The sequence below is a fragment of the Telmatherina bonti genome, assembly GCF_933228915.1.
Source record: "Telmatherina bonti genome assembly, chromosome: 17".
NCBI classification, from domain to species: domain Eukaryota; kingdom Metazoa; phylum Chordata; class Actinopteri; order Atheriniformes; family Telmatherinidae; genus Telmatherina; species Telmatherina bonti.
The window spans coordinates 3,976,744-3,998,849 of NC_136615.1; the positions used below are offsets into that span (position 1 = coordinate 3,976,744).

The 22,106-nt window shown below is 45.3% G+C and overlaps 1 protein-coding gene across 1 annotated transcript in view; it reads right to left on the reverse strand.

Moving 5' to 3' along the window:
- Positions 1 to 4,576: 4,576 nt before the first annotated feature.
- The window catches only part of hapln1b (hyaluronan and proteoglycan link protein 1b), a gene marked incomplete at its 3' end in the record, with an annotated part of 32,884 nt that continues 15,354 nt past the window's right edge, over positions 4,577 to 22,106 (reverse strand). Inside the window, exons 2-6 of the mRNA XM_079256049.1 lie at positions 16,044 to 16,170; positions 8,944 to 9,107; positions 6,761 to 6,959; positions 6,213 to 6,515; positions 4,577 to 4,866 (exon numbers count right to left, since the gene is read on the reverse strand). Of these exons, the coding sequence (XP_079112175.1) occupies positions 4,577 to 4,866; positions 6,213 to 6,515; positions 6,761 to 6,959; positions 8,944 to 9,107; positions 16,044 to 16,149 (1,062 nt within the window). The 5' untranslated portion in view covers positions 16,150 to 16,170. The remainder of the gene's footprint in view (positions 4,867 to 6,212; positions 6,516 to 6,760; positions 6,960 to 8,943; positions 9,108 to 16,043; positions 16,171 to 22,106) is intronic.

Consider the following 22,106-nt stretch of genomic DNA (forward strand, 5'->3'; position numbering starts at 1 on the left):
GGATCCAACAGCCAACCAAGTTCTGCACAATGAGTCAGGTGTGTTGGAGCAGGGAGACATGGAAACCCTGCAGGATTGTGGCCCTGAAGGACCGGAGCTGGACACCCTGGATGTGAACCATCTGACTATTTGTTCAGTTGAACTTTATACAAACATTCTGATTCACAACAAAGTCGTCACAAATAATCAGTTTATAATAAACGTCTTTATTTAAACCAGTCATAACAATAGTTACAGAGCTAGACTAAGCAACGGGTTGAACCAGAACCAGGACCAGAACCAGGAAGGAAACCGCCATCCGGACCAGGACCAGAACCAGAAAGGAAAACCTCCATCAGGATCAGAACCAGTAAGGAAAACCTCCATCAGGATCAGAACCAGTAAGGAAACCCTCCATCAGGATCAGAACCAGGGAGGAAAACCTCCATCTGGACCAGAACCAGTAAGGAAAACCTCCATCAGGATCAGAACCAGTAAGGAAACCCTCCATCAGGATCAGAACCAGGGAGGAAAACCTCCATCTGGACCAGAACCAGGGAGGAAAACCTCCATCTGCACCAGAACCAGGGAGGAAAACCTCCATCTGCACCAGAACCAGGGAGGAAAACCTCCATCTGGACCAGAACCAGGGAGGAAAACCTCCATCTGCACCAGAACCAGGGAGGAAAACCTCCATCTGGACCAGAACCAGGGAGGAAAACCTCCATCTGGACCAGAACCAGGGAGGAAAACCTCCATCTGGACCAGAACCAGGGAGGAAAACCTCCATCTGCACCAGAACCAGGGAGGAAAACCTCCATCTGGACCAGAACCAGGGAGGAAAACCTCCATCTGCACCAGAACCAGGGAGGAAAACCTCCATCAGGACCAGAACCAGGGAGGAAAACTTCCATCAGGACCAGAACCAGGGAGGAAAACTTCCATCAGGACCAGAACCAGGAAGGAAAACCTCCATCAGGACCAGAACCAGGGAGGAAAACCTCCATCTGGACCAGGACCAGAACCAGGAAGGAAACCTCCATCAGGACCAGAACCAGGGAGGAAAACTTCCATCAGGACCAGAACCAGGAAGGAAACCTCCATCAGGACCAGAACCAGGGAGGAAAACCTCCATCAGGACCAGAACCAAGGAGGAAAACCTCCATCAGGACCAGAACCAGGAAGGAAACCGCCATCCGGACCAGCACCAGAACCAGGAAGGAAAACCTCCATCAGGACCAGAACCGGGATGGAAAACCTCCATCAGGACCAGGACCAGAACCAGGAAGGAAACCTCCATCTGGACCAGAACCAAGGAGGAAAACCTCCATCAGGACCAGAACCAAGGAGGAAAACCTCCATCAGGACCAGAACCAAGGAGGAAAACCTCCATCAGGACCAGAATCTGGAAGGAAAACCTCCATCAGGACCAGAATCTGGAAGGAAAACCTCCATCAGGACCAGAACCAGGGAGGAAAACCTCCATCAGGACCAGAACCAGGGAGGAAAACCTCCATCAGGACCAGAACCAGGGAGGAAAACCTCCATCAGGACCAGAACCAGGGAGGAAAACCTCCATCAGGACCAGAACCAAGGAGGAAAACCTCCATCAGGACCAGAACCAAGGAGGAAAACCTCCATCAGGACCAGAACCAAGGAGGAAAACCTCCATCAGGACCAGAATCTGGAAGGAAAACCTCCATCAGGACCAGAACCAGGAAGGAAAACCTCCATCAGGACCAGAACCAGGGAGGAAAACCTCCATCAGGACCAGAATCTGGAAGGAAAACCTCCATCAGGACCAGAACCAGGAAGGAAACCGCCATCCGGACCAGCACCAGAACCAGGAAGGAAAACCTCCATCAGGACCAGAACCGGGATGGAAAACCTCCATCAGGACCAGGACCAGAACCAGGAAGGAAACCTCCATCTGGACCAGAACCAGGGAGGAAAACCTCCATCAGGACCAGAACCAGGAAGGAAACCTCCATCAGGACCAGGACCAGAACCAGGAAGGAAACCTCCATCTGGACCAGAACCAGGGAGGAAAACCTCCATCTGCACCAGAACCAGGGAGGAAAACCTCCATCAGGACCAGAACCAAGGAGGAAAACCTCCATCTGGACCAGGACCAGAACCAGGAAGGAAACCTCCATCTGGACCAGAACCAGGGAGGAGAACGTCCATCCGGACCAGAACCAGGAAGAAAACCTCCATCACGACCAGAACCAGGCAGGAAAACCTCCATCCGGACCAGGACCAGAACCAGGAGGAAAACCTCCATCCGGACCAGGACCAGAACCAGGAGGAAAACCTCCATCAGGACCAGAACTGGAAAGGAAAACCTCCATTGAGAACGGAGCCGGGAAGTTTTAGATCTGGGTCTTGATGGATCCGGGTCTGGGTCCAGATCTGATCATTCAGACGTGCGGAAAGCTGAAACAATGAAATGATTTAAAATCTTTCAGGTTGTTTTTATTTGACTTTATTTTTTTAAACATCATCAAAGAAAACAGAAAATCACAACAAATAAAAGTTCATAAACGAAAACAGCAGACGTCTCTGGAAGGACGAACGTCCGACGTCTTCAGAACTTTTTTTTTCTTTTAATAAAACGTTTCTGCAACTTTCAGATGTTTTTCTTGTGAAAACAAATGAAATTTATTTACAATATTTTTATTTCAATATTTTATTTAAAGCAGAAAATATTTATTTGTTCGTCGATCAAATGGTTTGTGTGACGTTTCTCGTCTTACTGATCAGAAAATAGACCTGGTTGCGTACATGTATCAGGTGACATGGAGGAGCTCTCCGATTGGTCAGTTATATTTCAGTTGTGCTGATTGGACAAATTTACGGTGAAAGTTGCGATTGCAACTTCCTGCAGGTCAGCACGTACGACAAACATCTGGTTCCGATATGTTTTACTGGAAGATCTGGACGGTTTCCATGGGAACGGCTGGAATGAAATTCTTCTGAAAACAAATCTGGAATCGTGTTCATCGTCCACGAGGTTACGCTAGCTAACAGATTTTATAGCTCCCGATGGTTAAAATTCTCAATTATCAATTAATACGAGCTCGTTGATCAATCAGAGACTTTCCCCTTGTAAGTTATTATAAACGTTTCGTCTTTCAGGTCATTTTTCCTTTCATATCTGCTGTTTTTTTCCTCCACGTCATCATTTTCTTCAAGAAAGCAAAAAAAAACAAAACAAAAAACAACAAAAAAAAAACCCCCAGAAATTTAAATATCCATTTTTTCTGGATAAATTTTCAGCGAACAAACCGGAAAATACAGAAAAACCAGTTTCGGCAACGTTTTGTCTTAAAACTAGCATGGAAAGGGTTAAATAGAATGAATACATCTATGAATGATGAAAACTATCAATACATCCTAATTATTAATGTTATTTATTTTTCTTTAATTACAAATGATCTTTTGATTAAATTCTATTTGAAAAAAAGCTAATTATTTGTTTTTATGAAAATTGAGACGTGTTTACACGGGCATTAAAGGGTTTAGGTAATCAGAATTATTACATATTCAGTTTATGGGGGATGACGGTTTTAGTGGAATCAAATTATCCGGTTTGTAATTTTTCTAAAACATCACACATCTACTTTTTTTAGTTTGTTTTTATTCGTTTGTTTTTAATCACTTGAAATTTTGCAAAAATTCTTTAAATTTAATTTTAATCTGAACTTTAAGTTTTGATGCGAAGTGAGCATGTGGCAAGCAGACGTTTGTCCAAACAGATCTGATCTTGCAGGCTTTCACAGCGTCGTGGGGAAGATCGGATCATTCTACATACGAAACCGCAAGTTTCCGAATAAAAAAGCTCAGTTAACGGAGGCGGAGCTGAAACATGCAACTTTGCCGTAAAGCTCTTTACATGCTTCATTTTTATTTTCCTGGTACAGTCGTCGTTCTTCGTTTTCAGTGCACCGTTCAGAATAAATCTGCTTTGTTGTATGTTTGACGTAAACCGAAGATGATTCTGAAAGTTTGGGCAGAAAGACAAAATAATTAAGTAATATTTCTACGAGTTATCAAAACACGTTAACGAGAAACATTAGTAGATAATCACGTATAAAAAAACGTAACATTTAATGCTCCTCTTTCTGATGGTGATGTTTGGTCCAACAGATTCGTAAAAGCACGTAAAATTCGGACGACGTGGAAAGGAAAGGTCGTAGCACCTTGTCACGCTTCAGGTGGGCTAGCTTTAGCCATTTCGTCCCCTCCCACCATCTTTCCTTCCGTCTTTCACGTGTTGCTGACCAAAAGAAAGATAAGTGCCCGAAGTTTGAGTCCAACGAAGAGACATTTTCCGCATTGTCGTATTAATGTTGAAGTCCGACCCGATCCGACCCGACCCCCCCCCCCCCCCCCCCCCCCACCTGAAAAGCATTGATTAAATAACATAAACCTTAAATATGTGTAAACTATCTGTAGAGTCTCCGTTCCAGATTATAAACAACGTGAATCTGAAGTAAAGCATCACAGTTGGAACACGCCCCTCCGCCATGTTGTTTACTTGTTTACATGTTTGTGCATGCTTGTTTACAATGTGGAGGTGTTTGCAGGACGCGGTTCAGTTGTGGCCCTTGAAGCAGTAAACTCCGTACAGCTTGTGCTTCTTGTTGGGAAAGCCGTTGAACCTGACGGCGGCTTCGGTGGGGCTGCAGCGGCGCCGCGGGCGGGCGATGGGGTATCGGACGCTGCCGTCCGCCAGCCAGCCGGCATCACAGCGGTCGTAGCCCAGCAGCTTCCAGGCGGCGAACATCTGGCCGACCTTGGCGATCTGAGCGCCATCTTTCTGGCAAGCCCTGACCGCCTCGTCGTAGGTCAACTTTGACGGGTGGATCAGGTAGTAGAAACGGCCTGGAACCCCGGGACAACACGGAGATTAGGTTACAATAGCAAAACATTCAGAGGAAACAGAAAAAGCTTTTTATAAGAAAATAATCTGAAGAAGAGACGAGACAGAAAGAATCGTGCTTCTTGCCGAAGGAAACAAACCTTTTTCTGACTTTTAGTTTCTGTTGTCTTTGAGTCTTTTATTTTGGTTTTCTGTCGTAAGGCCTGTACACGCCAACACGCCAACATTATTTATGAACCAATGTGAGGTCAACGGCAACGTTGTCATGGCGACCAAACTCCACCCATCAGCTTTGTGAGTTTTAGTTTCCAGTTGAGGTAAATTTTTCAGATCCGGACTGAACCAATCAGAGAAGGCGTGTTGACAGCATCACCAGAGCTGGTCACCAGGTTTCAAGCTGCTTCAGACTCTATCACCATGGCGACCATGGCCGAGCGGCTTGTTTTTCTCTGCTTCTGAAAGCGAGCAGCTCGCCGCAGATCCTCCAACTGTCCGTCAGACGTCCTGAAGTCCGTCCAGAAACAGCCGCGGTCAGCTTCAGGTCCGGGACCAAACCAGTTCTCTCAGGATGAACCCGGCGCCATCTTGTCAGTTTCTTTCAGAATCCTCATCATTTATGCACAACTTCACATCGAACTGAAACAAAAGTGTTGATATTTCACCTCCCAAATTTTCACGATTACGTGTTTGTTTGCATCTGTGCCAGTGTTAAGACATTTGTTTTGAAAATCCCAAGTCTTCTTATGCTTTGTTGTCTTTCCTGGAAGTTTGCACCTGGTCTTTGCTGACTGCTCCACCTGCAGAGATCTCTGCCAGATCACCGTCATTTCTCCTTTTTCCTCGTCTTCTTCGTGTTTTCCCCTCCGCTCAGCTTGTTGATGCTGACCTCCTGTTGTCGCTGCGCTTCGTTAAACTCAGGACTTCCTCCTGACTTCATGCATGGGTCTGGCCTCCATGCGGATCTTTGCTGAACAGGTCCGTGTGTTTGTCTGACATGACAGCGACACGGTGCTTTCTGCTGAACGTCGCATCTGACATGGTAAATATATAAATATGTGGCAGCTGGGGGCGATCCAGGGATTCAGGTGTTTTGGTGTAAAACGATGGTTGGACGGCAAAAGTTCCAAACAGCAGCAGATTCATATTTCTGCCTTTTTCAAGCTGAATTATTTCAAACTGATTAACAGTGATTGAGAAATAAAACATCTGCAGGTCGGATCTTTAGCGACGAGAATTTTGATGACGTCAGGATGACGATGATTTTGGTTGGTCTGACTGATGAACTTCATGTTTTTACGTATTGAGCTGAATGTTACAAATCAGACGCAGCTAAATCGGCCTTTCTCACCTTGGTGGAAGGACGTGAAGCAGAAGACGTCGTAGTGGTTCTTCTCTTTGTCTCTGATGCCATAGTTCCGGATGCCAGGAACGGTGTTTTTCCCCCCGCAGGGCTCTCTGGGGGAGGTGATGGGATACTGGACTGAGCCATCACTCAACCAGCCGGCATTGCACCAGTCCATCCCTCCCCGCCATGCATCGTACAGCTGGTCGAAAGACGCCACGACGGCGTCCTGATCAAGACACGCCCGCTCGGCGTCGTAGAAGTTCAGGTTGTAGCGGCCCAGACGGGGGAAGTAGGGAAAGACGACACCTTGGTGGACGGAGGGGTGAAAAATAGATGAGCTGCAGTTAGCAGATGAAAGCAGGACTTTTAGGTTTTCTGGTCGATCGCTGTTTGACCTGATCACCACTGGGTCCCTGCCAGCCCGTTTTCTCTTGTTACAGAACAAATGTCCCGACTTTCCCCGGAGCAGTTGCTGCTTCCGGAGCTAAATTTAGCTCAACGACACCAGACTGGCATCACTTTCTTCTTCTACTCTCCACACTGATATTTACCTTGGAGGTCGAGGGACACCACCGCCGTTCCATCCTCCAGCCCGTCAATCACCTCACATTTATATTTCCCATAATCCTCCAGGGTGATCTCCGTGATGACCAGAGAAGCATCCATTGGAGAGGATCCCTGAAGGTAGACACGTCCGTGGAAACTCCCGTAACTCCTCTTGTGGAAATCCATGGCAACGAAAACGTCCACCTGCACACGACGAATGCTTGTTTAGCAACCAAACATAAAATAGTGTAAATCGCCCGTTTGATCACGATACAATAATATATCAGTTTAATAGAAAGCATGGGTTAGACTTTATATTGACCAATTTTTTTGTATTGATAGCAGAGGTACACAGAACACAGTCATTTGTATTCATATAAAATCCCAAAAAGCAGCGAGAATATTATTTTCACTCCTCAAATCAGGTATTTAAATAACTTCTTTTAAATAAAAAGCAAATGTTCTCATAACAAAGGCAGAGGAGTAACAAACAGAATAAATAACATGCAGGAAACATTTTCAAAATAAAAGTCTATTTGATGAATGGTTGTTGTAGCAGTTCTATGATACGAATAATCAATGTAGGCCGATGTATTGTTACACCTCCAATACTTAAACCACAAGAGGCTTAAAATTACTTTCCCAAAGTTAAACCAGTTATTTATGTTTATAAATACATCATGGATAAAGAAAAGTAAAAGTAAAATAAAAGATAACTGGAATAAAATAGATGGAAAACAAACAAAAAAATAAATAAAATAAAAAATAAATAACTAAAATAGAGTCATAGAGTCTCAAAGAGCCGAGCAGGAGGCAGAGCCTTTGGTTATCAGGCCCCTCTCTTATGGAATAAGCTCCCAGTTAGTGTTAGGGAAGCAGACACCCTCCCCACCTTTAAGACTAGGCTGAAGACTTATCTTTTTGATAAGTCCTATAGCTAGGGATGGTTAGCATCCCTTAGTTATGCTGCTATAGGTTTAGACTGCTGAGGGACATTTCCTGATACACTGAGCTTCTTTCTTTTTCTCTTTATCTCTTTCTTTTACCCCCCCCCCCCCCCCCCCCCCCAAACAGTGTTGCATCATTAACATGTATGTCTCCTGTCTCAGCAGGTCTCCCTGGCCGGGAGTAGCAGTTCCTGTTGTCTGTTGTCTTTCTGTCCTCTTCCCCCCACACAGCAGAGGCAGATGGCTGCCTGTCCTGAGCCGGGTTCTGCCGGAGGTTTCCTTCCTGTTAAAAGGGAGTTTTTTCCTTCCCACTGTCGCCAGTGTGCTTGCTCAGGATGGGAGATTGAGTTGGACTCAACTCAATCTGTTGGTTTCCTTATATAGGCTGTTATGAATTGGCCTTCATTATGTTTTCCCCTCTGTCTGTAAAGCGTCTTGAGATGGCATTGCCGTGATTTGACGCTATATAAATAAAGTTGAATTGAATTGAGTTGAAAATTCATATAAATTTATGAATAAAATATATATAAACACTGGATAAAATAAAATATTAATCATTTATAGAAGTCTTTAACTATAAAAGCAGAACTAAAACAAAAATAAATGCAAAAAGTGGTTTGTAACAAATTTGCAAAAATGTTAAAGGTTTAAAGCATACAATCTAGTTAATATGATTTTTTTAGCTACACGTATGTTGACGTGTGCATGTAGAATTTGTTCTAGAGGATGTAAATGATAAGTTAGTCATTTATTAATACATAACTGATGGATAATTGAACTTGACTAACTGGCTGGAGAAGGAAAAGTGTAAATGCAGAAAGAGACTAATAAAACATCAAGATTTATGTTGTTTCACTGCTTGTATTGAACATTTTTCTCATTAACGTAACATTGTTTCATAGTTTAGAAAAATTTAAGTATGAATAAAATTGTGTTTGAGATAAGTCACAAAGATAAAAGACTGTATCGTCTCCATAAAGATTCACCCAGTTCTGTTTCTAAAGATGATTTCTTGACTTAAACAAGATCTCACCCGGTGAACTAGAATTAGAACTAACCAGAAAAAGATGCAGAAATATTCCTTTAAATGCTGATTGTGATCTAAAGGTTGTTTCTGGAGGGTTAGTGTTGTAGAAAGTCACCAATTTTCTCATCAACGCCAACACTAAAAGACAAAAACTCAGAAATCTCAGTTGGCTACATGTCATACAGTTAACCATTGAATATTGATGAATAAATACCTCTCTCAGGTAGTCTGATGTCAGTTTGGTCCATTTGATCCTCATCTTACGATTGGGTGCGAGTGATTGTTCCCGCTGGATCTTGCACGGTAACGTTGCATTTCCCCCTCGTCTCGACAACACTTTCAACTGATCTGCTGATACCGAGAGTCGAGGCCCATTTTCTGCAAAACAGAACCAGAATGAAGACCCGGATCGGGATCTGGATGTCTGTCATCAACTCTGACACGAACTGATGTCGAGTGAAGATTTAGATACTAAAATGATTAAAATAAAAAGGCTGAATCTGTGTGAGTAGATCTGGTGTCTACATGGACTGGTTAATCTAACTAAATGTAGTGTGAAGTTACAAAGATTATGTCTCTTTTCTGACTCCATAAGACGTCTGGATCGAGTAATGTTCTGAAAACATCCTGTCCTGTCTGTTTTATTCCCGAACAGGACATGAAGAAAACAGGAAGTCAAGGGAACAGGACGTAAAGGAAAGAGGATATGAAGGAAACGGGAAGTCAAGGGAACAGGACGTAAAGGAAACAGAAAATGAAGGAAACAGGACGTAAAGGAAACAAGACATGAAGGAAACAGGATGTAAAGGAAACAAAACATGAGGGAAACAGGACATAAAGGAAACAGGACGTAAAGGACACAGGAGGTAAAGTGAACAGGATGTAAAGGAAACAGAACATGAAGGAAACAGGACGTAAAGGAAACAGGACGTAAAGGAAACAGGACGTAAAGGACACAGGAGGTAAAGTGAACAGGATGTAAAGGAAACAGAACATGAAGGAAACAGGACGTAAAGGAAACAGGACATGAAGGAAACAGGAAGTTAAGGGAACAGGACATAAAGGAAACAGGACATGAAGGAAACAGGAAGTCAAGGGAACAGGACGTAAAGGAAACAAGACATGAAGGAAACAGGAAGTTAAGGGAACAGGACGTAAAGGAAACAGGATATGAAGGAAACAGGAAGTTAAGGGAACAGGACGTAAAGGAAACAGGATATGAAGGAAACAGGAAGTTAAGGGAACAGGACGTAAAGGAAACAAGACATGAAGGAAACAGGAAGTTAAGGGAACAGGACATAAAGGAAACAGGACATGAAGGAAACAGGAAGTCAAGGGAACAGGACGTAAAGGAAACAGAACATGAAGTAAACAGGACGTAAAGGAAAAAAGACAAAAAGGAAACAGGACGTAAAGAATACAGCTCGTAAAGGAAAAAGGACGTAAAAGAAACAGGACGTAAAGGAAACAAGACTTGAAGGAAACGGGATGTAAAGAAAACAGGACGTAAAGGAAACACGATGTAAAGAAAACAGGACGTAAAAGAAACAGGATGTAAAGAAAACAGGGCGTAAAGGAAACAAGACATGAAGGAAACAGGACGTAATGGAACAGGAAATGAAGGAAACAGGATGTAAAGGAAACAGGACGTAAAGGAAACAAGATGTAAAGGAAACAGAATATGAAGGAAACAGGACATGAAGGAAACAGGACGTAAAGGAAACAGGACATGAAGGAAACAGGACGTAATGGAACAGGAAATGAAGGAAACAGGATGTAAAGGAAACAGGACGTAAAGGAAACAAGACGTAAAGGAAACAGAATATGAAGGAAACAGGACATGAAGGAAACAGGACGTAAAGGAAACAGGACATGAAGGAAACAGGACGTAAAAGAAACAGGATGTAAAGAAAACAGGGCGTAAAGGAAACAAGACATGAAGGAAACAGGACGTCATGGAACAGGAAATGAAGGAAACAGGATGTAAAGGAAACAGGACGTAAAGGAAACAAGATGTAAAGGAAACAGAATATGAAGGAAACAGGACATGAAGGAAACAGGACGTAAAGGAAACAGGACATGAAGGAAACAGGACGTAAAGGAAACAGGAAATGAAGGAAACAGGATGTAAAGGAAACAGGACGTAAAGGAAACAAGATGTAAAGGAAACAGAATATGAAGGAAACAGGACATGAAGGAAACAGGACGTAAAGAAAACAGGACATGAAGTATACAGGATGTAAACGAAACAAAACATGAAGGAAACAAGACATGAGGGAAACAGGACGTAAAGGAAACAGGACATTAAGGAAACAGGAAGTCAAGGGAACAGGACGTAAAGGAAACAGGACATTAAGGAAACAGGAAGTCAAGGGAACAGGACGTAAAGGAAAAAGGTTATGAAGAAAACGGGAAGTCAAGGGAACAGGACGTAAAGGAAACAAGACATGAAGGAAACAGGAAGTTAAGGGAACAGGACATAAAGGAAACAAGACATGAAGGAAACAGGAAGTTAAGGGAACAGGACATAAAGGAAACAGGACATGAAGGAAACAGGAAGTCAAGGGAACAGGAGGGAAACAGGACATGAAGGAAACAGTAAGTCAAGGAAACAGGACGTAAAGGAAACAAGACTTGAAGGAAACGGGACGGAAAGGAAACGGGACGGAAAGGAAACAGGATGTAAAGAAAACAGGACGTACAGGAAACAGGAAATAAAAAGGAAACAGGACATGAAGGAAATGGGACGTAAAGGAAAAAGGACGAAAAAGGAAAGAAGACATGAAGGAAACAGGATGTGAAGGAAACAGGACATGAAGGAAACGGGACAGAAAGGAAACAGGACACGAAGGAAACAGGACGTAAAGGAAACAGGAGGTAAAGGATACAGGACGTAAAGGAAAAAAGACATGAAGGAAACAGGAAGTAAAAGAAAAAAGACAAAAAGGAAATAACAGGAGGAAACAGGATGTAAAAAAAAACAGGACGTAAAGGAAACAGGACGTAAAGGAAACAGGAGGGAAAGGAAACAGGAGGGAAAGGAAACAGGACGTAAAGGAAACAGGAGGGAAAGGAAACAGGAGGGAAAGGAAACAGGAGGTAAAGGATACAGGACGTAAAGGAAACAGGAGGGAAAGGAAACAGGACGTAAAGGAAACAGGAGGGAAAGGAAACAGGAGGGAAAGGAAACAGGACGTAAAGGAAACAGGAGGGAAAGGAAACAGGAGGGAAAGGAAACAGGACGTAAAGGAAACAGGAGGGAAAGGAAACAGGACGTAAAGGAAACAGGAGGTAAAGGAAACAGGACGGAAAGGAAACAGGAGGGAAAGGAAACAGGAGGGAAAGGAAACAGGAGGGAAAGGAAACAGGAGGGAAAGGAAACAGGACGTAAAGGAAACAGGAGGTAAAGGAAACAGGACGTAAAGGAAACAGGAGGGAAAGGAAACAGGACGTAAAGGAAACAGGAGGGAAAGGAAACAGGACGTAAAGGAAACAGGAGGTAAAGGAAACAGGAGGGAAAGGAAACAGGAGGGAAAGGAAACAGGAGGGAAAGGAAACAGGAGGGAAAGGAAACAGGAGGGAAAGGAAACAGGACGTAAAGGAAACAGGAGGGAAAGGAAACAGGAGGGAAAGGAAACAGGAGGGAAAGGAAACAGGACGGAAAGGAAACAGGAGGTAAAGGAAACAGGAGGGAAAGGAAACAGGACGTAAAGGAAACAGGAGGTAAAGGAAACAGGAGGGAAAGGAAACAGGAGGGAAAGGAAACAGGAGGTAAAGGAAACAGGAGGGAAAGGAAACAGGAGGGAAAGGAAACAGGAGGTAAAGGAAACAGGAGGGAAAGGAAACAGGACGTAAAGGAAACAGGAGGGAAAGGAAACAGGAGGGAAAGGAAACAGGAGGGAAAGGAAACAGGAGGTAAAGGAAACAGGAGGGAAAGGAAACAGGAGGGAAAGGAAACAGGAGGTAAAGGAAACAGGAGGGAAAGGAAACAGGACGTAAAGGAAACAGGAGGGAAAGGAAACAGGAGGGAAAGGAAACAGGAGGGAAAGGAAACAGGACGTAAAGGAAACAGGAGGTAAAGGAAACAGGACGTAAAGGAAACAGGAGGGAAAGGAAACAGGAGGGAAAGGAAACAGGAGGGAAAGGAAACAGGAGGGAAAGGAAACAGGAGGTAAAGGAAACAGGAGGGAAAGGAAACAGGAGGTAAAGGAAACAGGAGGTAAAGGAAACAGGAGGGAAAGGAAACAGGACGTAAAGGAAACAGGACGTAAAGGAAACAGGAGGTAAAGGAAACAGGAGGGAAAGGAAACAGGACGTAAAGGAAACAGGAGGGAAAGGAAACAGGAGGTAAAGGAAACAGGAGGGAAAGGAAACAGGAGGGAAAGGAAACAGGACGTAAAGGAAACAGGAGGGAAAGGAAACAGGAGGGAAAGGAAACAGGAGGGAAAGGAAACAGGACGGAAAGGAAACAGGAGGTAAAGGAAACAGGAGGGAAAGGAAACAGGAGGTAAAGGAAACAGGAGGGAAAGGAAACAGGAGGGAAAGGAAACAGGAGGGAAAGGAAACAGGAGGTAAAGGAAACAGGAGGGAAAGGAAACAGGACGTAAAGGAAACAGGAGGGAAAGGAAACAGGAGGGAAAGGAAACAGGAGGGAAAGGAAACAGGAGGGAAAGGAAACAGGACGTAAAGGAAACAGGAGGGAAAGGAAACAGGAGGGAAAGGAAACAGGAGGGAAAGGAAACAGGAGGGAAAGGAAACAGGAGGGAAAGGAAACAGGAGGGAAAGGAAACAGGACGTAAAGGAAACAGGAGGGAAAGGAAACAGGAGGGAAAGGAAACAGGAGGGAAAGGAAACAGGAGGTAAAGGAAACAGGAGGGAAAGGAAACAGGACGTAAAGGAAACAGGAGGGAAAGGAAACAGGAGGGAAAGGAAACAGGAGGGAAAGGAAACAGGAGGGAAAGGAAACAGGACGTAAAGGAAACAGGAGGGAAAGGAAACAGGAGGGAAAGGAAACAGGAGGGAAAGGAAACAGGAGGGAAAGGAAACAGGACGGAAAGGAAACAGGAGGGAAAGGAAACAGGAGGGAAAGGAAACAGGACGTAAAGGAAACAGGAGGGAAAGGAAACAGGAGGGAAAGGAAACAGGAGGGAAAGGAAACAGGAGGGAAAGGAAACAGGAGGTAAAGGAAACAGGACGTAAAGGAAACAGGACGTAAAGGAAACAGGAGGTAAAGGAAACAGGAGGGAAAGGAAACAGGACGTAAAGGAAACAGGAGGGAAAGGAAACAGGAGGGAAAGGAAACAGGAGGGAAAGGAAACAGGAGGGAAAGGAAACAGGACGTAAAGGAAACAGGAGGGAAAGGAAACAGGAGGGAAAGGAAACAGGAGGGAAAGGAAACAGGAGGGAAAGGAAACAGGACGGAAAGGAAACAGGAGGGAAAGGAAACAGGAGGGAAAGGAAACAGGAGGGAAAGGAAACAGGAGGTAAAGGAAACAGGAGGGAAAGGAAACAGGACGTAAAGGAAACAGGAGGGAAAGGAAACAGGAGGGAAAGGAAACAGGAGGGAAAGGAAACAGGACGTAAAGGAAACAGGAGGGAAAGGAAACAGGAGGGAAAGGAAACAGGAGGGAAAGGAAACAGGAGGGAAAGGAAACAGGAGGGAAAGGAAACAGGACGTAAAGGAAACAGGAGGGAAAGGAAACAGGAGGGAAAGGAAACAGGAGGGAAAGGAAACAGGAGGTAAAGGAAACAGGAGGGAAAGGAAACAGGACGTAAAGGAAACAGGAGGGAAAGGAAACAGGAGGGAAAGGAAACAGGAGGTAAAGGAAACAGGAGGGAAAGGAAACAGGACGTAAAGGAAACAGGAGGGAAAGGAAACAGGAGGGAAAGGAAACAGGAGGTAAAGGAAACAGGAGGGAAAGGAAACAGGAGGGAAAGGAAACAGGAGGGAAAGGAAACAGGAGGGAAAGGAAACAGGACGTAAAGGAAACAGGAGGTAAAGGAAACAGGAGGGAAAGGAAACAGGAGGGAAAGGAAACAGGACGTAAAGGAAACAGGAGGGAAAGGAAACAGGAGGGAAAGGAAACAGGAGGGAAAGGAAACAGGACGTAAAGGAAACAGGAGGGAAAGGAAACAGGAGGGAAAGGAAACAGGAGGTAAAGGAAACAGGAGGTAAAGGAAACAGGAGGGAAAGGAAACAGGAGGGAAAGGAAACAGGAGGGAAAGGAAACAGGACGTAAAGGAAACAGGAGGTAAAGGAAACAGGAGGTAAAGGAAACAGGAGGGAAAGGAAACAGGAGGGAAAGGAAACAGGACGTAAAGGAAACAGGAGGGAAAGGAAACAGGAGGTAAAGGAAACAGGAGGGAAAGGAAACAGGAGGGAAAGGAAACAGGACGTAAAGGAAACAGGAGGGAAAGGAAACAGGAGGGAAAGGAAACAGGAGGGAAAGGAAACAGGAGGGAAAGGAAACAGGAGGGAAAGGAAACAGGAGGGAAAGGAAACAGGACGTAAAGGAAACAGGAGGGAAAGGAAACAGGAGGGAAAGGAAACAGGAGGTAAAGGAAACAGGAGGGAAAGGAAACAGGAGGGAAAGGAAACAGGACGTAAAGGAAACAGGAGGTAAAGGAAACAGGAGGGAAAGGAAACAGGAGGGAAAGGAAACAGGACGTAAAGGAAACAGGAGGGAAAGGAAACAGGAGGGAAAGGAAACAGGAGGGAAAGGAAACAGGACGTAAAGGAAACAGGAGGGAAAGGAAACAGGAGGGAAAGGAAACAGGAGGGAAAGGAAACAGGAGGGAAAGGAAACAGGACGTAAAGGAAACAGGAGGGAAAGGAAACAGGAGGGAAAGGAAACAGGAGGGAAAGGAAACAGGACGTAAAGGAAACAGGAGGGAAAGGAAACAGGATGGAAAGGAAACAGGAGGGAAAGGAAACAGGATGGAAAGGAAACAGGAGGGAAAGGAAACAGGAGGGAAAGGAAACAGGACGTAAAGGAAACAGGAGGGAAAGGAAACAGGAGGGAAAGGAAACAGGAGGGAAAGGAAACAGGAGGGAAAGGAAACAGGACGTAAAGGAAACAGGAGGGAAAGGAAACAGGATGGAAAGGAAACAGGAGGGAAAGGAAACAGGACGTAAAGGAAACAGGAGGTAAAGGAAACAGGAGGTAAAGGAAACAGGAGGTAAAGGAAACAGGAGGGAAAGGAAACAGGACGTAAAGGAAACAGGAGGGAAAGGAAACAGGAGGGAAAGGAAACAGGAGGGAAAGGAAACAGGAGGGAAAGGAAACAGGAACCACAGGAACAGCTCAGACTCACCAGAGACGTAAATTGTCCTGGAGTGCTCCAGTTCAGGAAAGAGGATGTCCAGGCTGTTGTCTGCAACGCACAGTGAGACCAGCATCCAGATCAGGACGGGAATCATCGTCTCTCCGCGGGGGGGTCACTGCAGAGACACAGATCATTCAGGGGGTTTAAGTCTTCCTGCAGGATGAGGAGGGATGCAGTGTCTCTGCAGTGCTGGCTCTGAATCAGCTGCTCATCCAAGAAGACCCACTGCAACGCTGATTCAGCAGAACGCAGGACAATCAAACCGGACGTCCCACCAGGAGCGCTGGGAAAACCGGACGTCCCACCAGGAGCGCTGGGAAAACCGGACGTCCCACCAGGAGCGCTGGGAAAACCGGACGTCCCACCAGGAGCGCTGGGAAAACCGGACGTCCCACCAGGAGCGCTGGGAAAACCGGACGTCCCACCAGGAGCGCTGGGAAAACCGGACGTCCCACCAGGAGCGCTGGGAAAACCAGACGTCCCACCAGGAGCGCTGGGAAAACCGGACGTCCCACCAGGAGCGCTGGGAAATGCCAGCGGACCTTCACAGAGACCAGAGTCTCAGAGTCGCATCACCACCAGCTTCAGGACAGTCAAGAGCCTGCTCTGAACCAGATCCAGACGCTCTTCCTGATCCCATTAAAACCACAACCTGGTCCTTATCTGGACCAAAACCAGATCCTGACCTTTGTCCTAAACCAGATGCATACCCTGATCTGGACCTAAAACCGTCTCTAAACGTCCTCACTGTCCCACAATGTCCCGGAGATCTGAAGCAGTCCTCACCAAAGTAGCTGCACTTCGCACTTCGGAAGAATTCCTGTTTTCATCCGCATCAGGGACGCATCCTGACTTTTTTAAGGTTGGAAATGAGAAAAACTAACCAGGTTTATCCTGACGTGATTGCGCACGTCCAGCTTAAAAATAAATAATGAAATCATTTTAAAAAATACCAGAAAATATTTCACATTTTCAATCAACATGGTTTAATTTAAAGATAATTAATAAAACCATGGTGAGATGATAAATCAGCAACGTGTTACACCTTTTGCACTTTTTCTTTTTTTTATTTTTCTATACATTTTTGTTTCTCCATTTTTAAAATTAGGATTTACATCTTTACTTCTCTATTTAAATGTAATTATTATGATCTATTATTTTAATTAATTGAAATCGGAAAACTGACTTGTGGTTTTTTACTTTATTTTTTTTATTATAAATAAATAATTAGATAAATAAATAGATGAATACCTAGATATAAAAGTAATTCGATAAATAACTAGATTAAAAAAACACATATATAACTAAATAAATAGAAATAAACATATAAATAAATATATAACTAACTAGATAAATAAATAAATACACAGATAAATGTATAAATAAATAGATAAATAAATACATAAGTAACTACATAAATAACTAGATAAATAAATATTTTAAATCAAGTACAGAGTAAATATGCTTCATTTAGTTAATTTATTTTTGTTATGTAAAGATATAAAAGTCATTTTAATATCTGCAGCATTTAGTTTCCATAACCTGCTTCTTTCTCACAACTTGATGAGGTTTAAACGTGTGTAACACCCCCCCCCCCCCCCCCCCCCCCCCCCCCCCCCCCATCCTCCTCATCATTCAATCCATCTCAAACTGCTGATGCACCGACCCGTTTGCCAGGTGGAGGTCCTGCAGTCAGCAGAATAACTGCAGCACATCACTGCTGCCCCCTCCCCTCCTGTAAACACTTATTACACGGACAATTTAACCGTGTGGGGGGGGGGGTCCTCTTTAAAGGGTGAAAACTTGGAGTCCTGCTGTTGTTCGCTGCAGAGCGACACAAGTTAAACTGCAGGACGAGGACAACACAGTATAAGGGGGGGGGGGGGCATGTAGATTCCTGAGCCCGGAATATCGAACAGGATCAGGAATGTCAACGTCAGCTCACAAACTCTTCTGTCTGCCCATCAAACCGTCTGTCCAACATCCATCCAACTGTCCATCCGACTGTCCATCCAATTGTCCATCCGACTGTCCATCCAACTGTCCATCCGACTGTCCATCCAATTGTCCATCCGACTGTCCATCCAACTGTCCATCTGACTGTCCATCCAACTGTCCATCCGACTGTCCATCCAATTGTCCATCCGACTGTCCATCTGACTGTCCATCTGACTGTCCATCCAACTGTCCATCCGACTGTCCATCCGACTGTCCATCCAATTGTCCATCCGACTGTCCATCCAACTGTCCATCCGACTGTCCATCCAATTGTCCATCCGACTGTCCATCCAACTGTCCATCTGACTGTCCATCCAACTGTCCATCCGACTGTCCATCCGACTGTCCATCCAATTGTCCATCCGACTGTCCATCCAATTGTCCATCCGACTGTCCATCCAACTGTCCATCCGACTGTCCATCCAATTGTCCATCTGACTGTCCATCCAACTGTCCATCCGACTGTCTGTCCATACAACCGTCCATCCGGCATCCGTTCAAACGTCTATCCAACCGTCTGTCTAACCGTCTGTCCAACTGCCTGCCCAATTGTCCATCCAACTGTCCATCCGACTGTCCATCCAACTGTCCATCCGACTGTCCATCCAATTGTCCATCCGACTGTCCATCCAATTGTCCATCCAACTGTCCATCCGACTGTCCATCCAACTGTCCATCCGACTGTCCATCCAATTGTCCATCCAACTGTCCATCCGACTGTCCATCCGACTGTCCATCCAACTGTCCATCCGACTGTCTGTCCATCCAACCGTCCATCCGGCATCCGTTCAAACGTCTATCCAACCGTCTGTCTAACCGTCTGTCCAACTGCCTGCCCAATTGTCCATCCAACTGTCCATCCGACTGTCCATCCGACTGTCCATCCAATTGTCCATCTGACTGTCTGTCCAACTGTCCATCCGATTGTCTGTCCATCCAACCGTCCATCCGGCATCCGTTCAAACGTCTATCCAACCGTCTGTCTAACTGTCTGTCCAACTGCCTGCCCAATTGTCCATCCAACTGTCCATCCGACCCTCTGTCCAACTGTCTAACCAACCGTCTGTCTAACAGTCTGTCCAATTGTTCATCTGACTGTCTGTCCAACTGTCTGTTCAACTGTCTGTTCAATCTTCCATCCAACTGTCCATCCGACCGTCTGTCCAACCGTCCATCCAACCCTCCGTAAAACTGTCTCTCCAACCGTCTGTCCAACTGTCCATCCAACTGTCTGTCCAACTATCTGTCCAACCCTCTGTCCAACCGTCTGTCCAACTGTCTATCCAACCATCTGTCTAATCGTCTGTCCAACTGTCCATCCTACCATCTGTCCAACTGTCCATCCGACCGTCTGTCCAACTGTCTGTCTCACCATCTGTCCAACTGTCTGTCCAACTGTCTATCCAATTGTCTATCCAACAATCTGTCTAACCATCTGTCCAACTGTCCATACAACCGTCTGTCCAACCGTCTGTCTAATTGTCTGTCTAACTGTCTGTCCAACTGTCTATCCAACTGTCTCTCCAACTGTCCGTCCAACCATCTGTCCAACTGTCTATCCAACTGTCTATCCAAATGTCTATCCAACAGTCTGCCTAACCGTCTGTCCAACTGTCCATCCGACCATCTGTCCAACTGTCCATCCAACTATCTGTCCAACTGTCCATCCGACCGTCTGTCCAACTGTCCATCCAACCATCTGTCCAACTGTCCATCCGACTGTCTATCCAACTGTCCATCCAACCGTCTGTCCAACTGTCTATCCAACAGTCTGTCCAACTGTTTGTCCAACTGTCCATCCGACCGTCTGTCCAACTGTCTATCCAACTGTCTATCCAACCATCTGTCCAACTGTCCATCCGACCGTCCATCCAACTGTCCATCCAACCGTCTGTCCAACTGTCTATCCAACAGTCTGTCTAACCGTCTGTCCAACCGTCCAACCAGTTTTGTTATTTGACACTGAACATAAATAGAATCTGATTCCTTTAAATAGTTTCATACGTATTTAAAGAAATATGAATTCGTACAGAAATATTTCTTGTTAAAGTATTTTTCTCATTATGTTTGAATGATAAAGGAGAATGCTTGTGTATGTGTGTGTGTGTGCGTGTGTGCGTGCGTGTGTGTGTCCGTGCCTGCGTGTGTGTTTCTTGCATAGTAATGTAAGGTGTAGTGTTGCTGCGTCTCTGTTTGGTATAGAAGCCCAACTAGAGACGGCGTTGGGATTTAGCCTTGCTTCAGACGCAGACATGACATGAGTCATGAAACATGTTTGTCTCTATTGCATGAAGTAAATCTCCTCTGGCGAGAACAAATCATGTAGTTTCCACATGAAAACGTTCTGGATCCAGTGTTTACATTGACCTGAACCTCAGCAGAAAGGTTCTGACTTCTCTGTGAACATCAAGAATTTTCCAGATTCTATTCTATTCTATTCTATTCTATTCTATTCTATTCTGTTCTACAGTCATTTAGCAACGCTTTTATCCAAAGCGACTTACATATGAGAGTGAGAACAACACAAACATGAAATCAAACAGTAGAGGACATCGTGGGAAGGTGCTGGTGGACTGCTGGAGTCCAGGTGGACTGCTGGAGTCCAGGTGGACTGCGGTGTTGACGTGTAGTGCAACATGCTTTTTTTTCCCCACCCTACAATATCACCAATGTTAAAATACAAATAATGAATACCATAATGTTTGTTGCAAAGAACTGGGCTAAGTTCTCCAACTCCTCTGATAAATACTAAACTAAGAGCAGAAATAAACAGCTGAGTCTGCAGCTTAAAGCAGATCAGGACTCTGCAGAGCAGACAAGAGTTCGGCAGGTCGTTCCACCATCTTGGAACAACAGAGAAAAAGAGTCTGGCTGGTGATTTAGTCCCACATAGTCATGGTAACGCTTCATGGCGTCTTTCACTGGTAGAGCGTAACTGTGGAGAGGGAGTGTAGGCCTGGATGAAGGTGTGAAGGTAGACGGGAGCCGTTTGACTTATTGTTTTATAAACAAGAAGCAGAGCTTTGAATCTGATGCTCTGCTATTGGAAGCCAGTGAAGAGCGATTAGCAGCGGAGTGACATGAGCTCGTTTGGGTTGGTTGAGGACCAGACGTGCTGCTGGTTCTGGATCATCTGCAGAGGTTTAACCAGCATGCAGGCAGACCTGCCAGTAGGGAACTGCAGTAATCCATGCGTGAGATGACCATAGCCTGAACCAGAAGCTGGGTCGTATGTTCTGTCAGGTACGTCTGATTCTCTTGATGTTGTAGAGAGCATATCGACAGGTACGGGCAACCGAGGCAACATGGACCTTAAAGGTCAGCTGGTCATCCACCATGACACCCAGATTCCAGGCAGCAGTCGTAGGAACAAGTGTGATAGAGTGGAGCTTCACACGTATCTGTGGAGGTAAGGAAGGACCGGCTGGACAGACAATGAGCTCTGTCTTGGACAGATGGAGCTGAAGGTGGCGATCCTTCATCCATGCAGAGATATCAGCAAGACAAGCTGATATTCTCAGTGAGACGTCGTCTGGTGGGAAGGAGAGGAAAAGCTGAGTGTCATCTGCATAGTAGTGGTTGGAGAAGCCATGAGAACTTCTAACTGCACCGAGTGAGGAGGTGTATAGTGGAAAGAGAAGAGGGCCGAGCACCGATCCCTGAGGCTCCCCTGTTTTCATGTGATCTGGACACTTCTCCTCACCAGGATACTCTGAAGGATCTTCCTGAGAGGTAGGACGTGGACCAGAGGAGGACAGATCCAGAGATGCCGAGCTCAGAGAGTGGAGAAGAGAATGGTTGGCTGGGTCAAAAGCAGCAGACAGGTCCAGCAAGACCAGGACTGACCAGTGGATCTGGTCCAGCAGGATCAGGACTGAGTGGTGGATCTGGTCCAGCAGGACCAGGACTGAGGACTGACCAGTGGATCTGGTCCAGCAGGACCAGTACTGACTGGTGGATCTGGTCCAGCAGGACCAGGACTGAGGACTGACCAGTGGATCTGGTCCAGCAGGACCAGGACTGATCAGGGGATCTGGTCCAGCAGGACCAGGA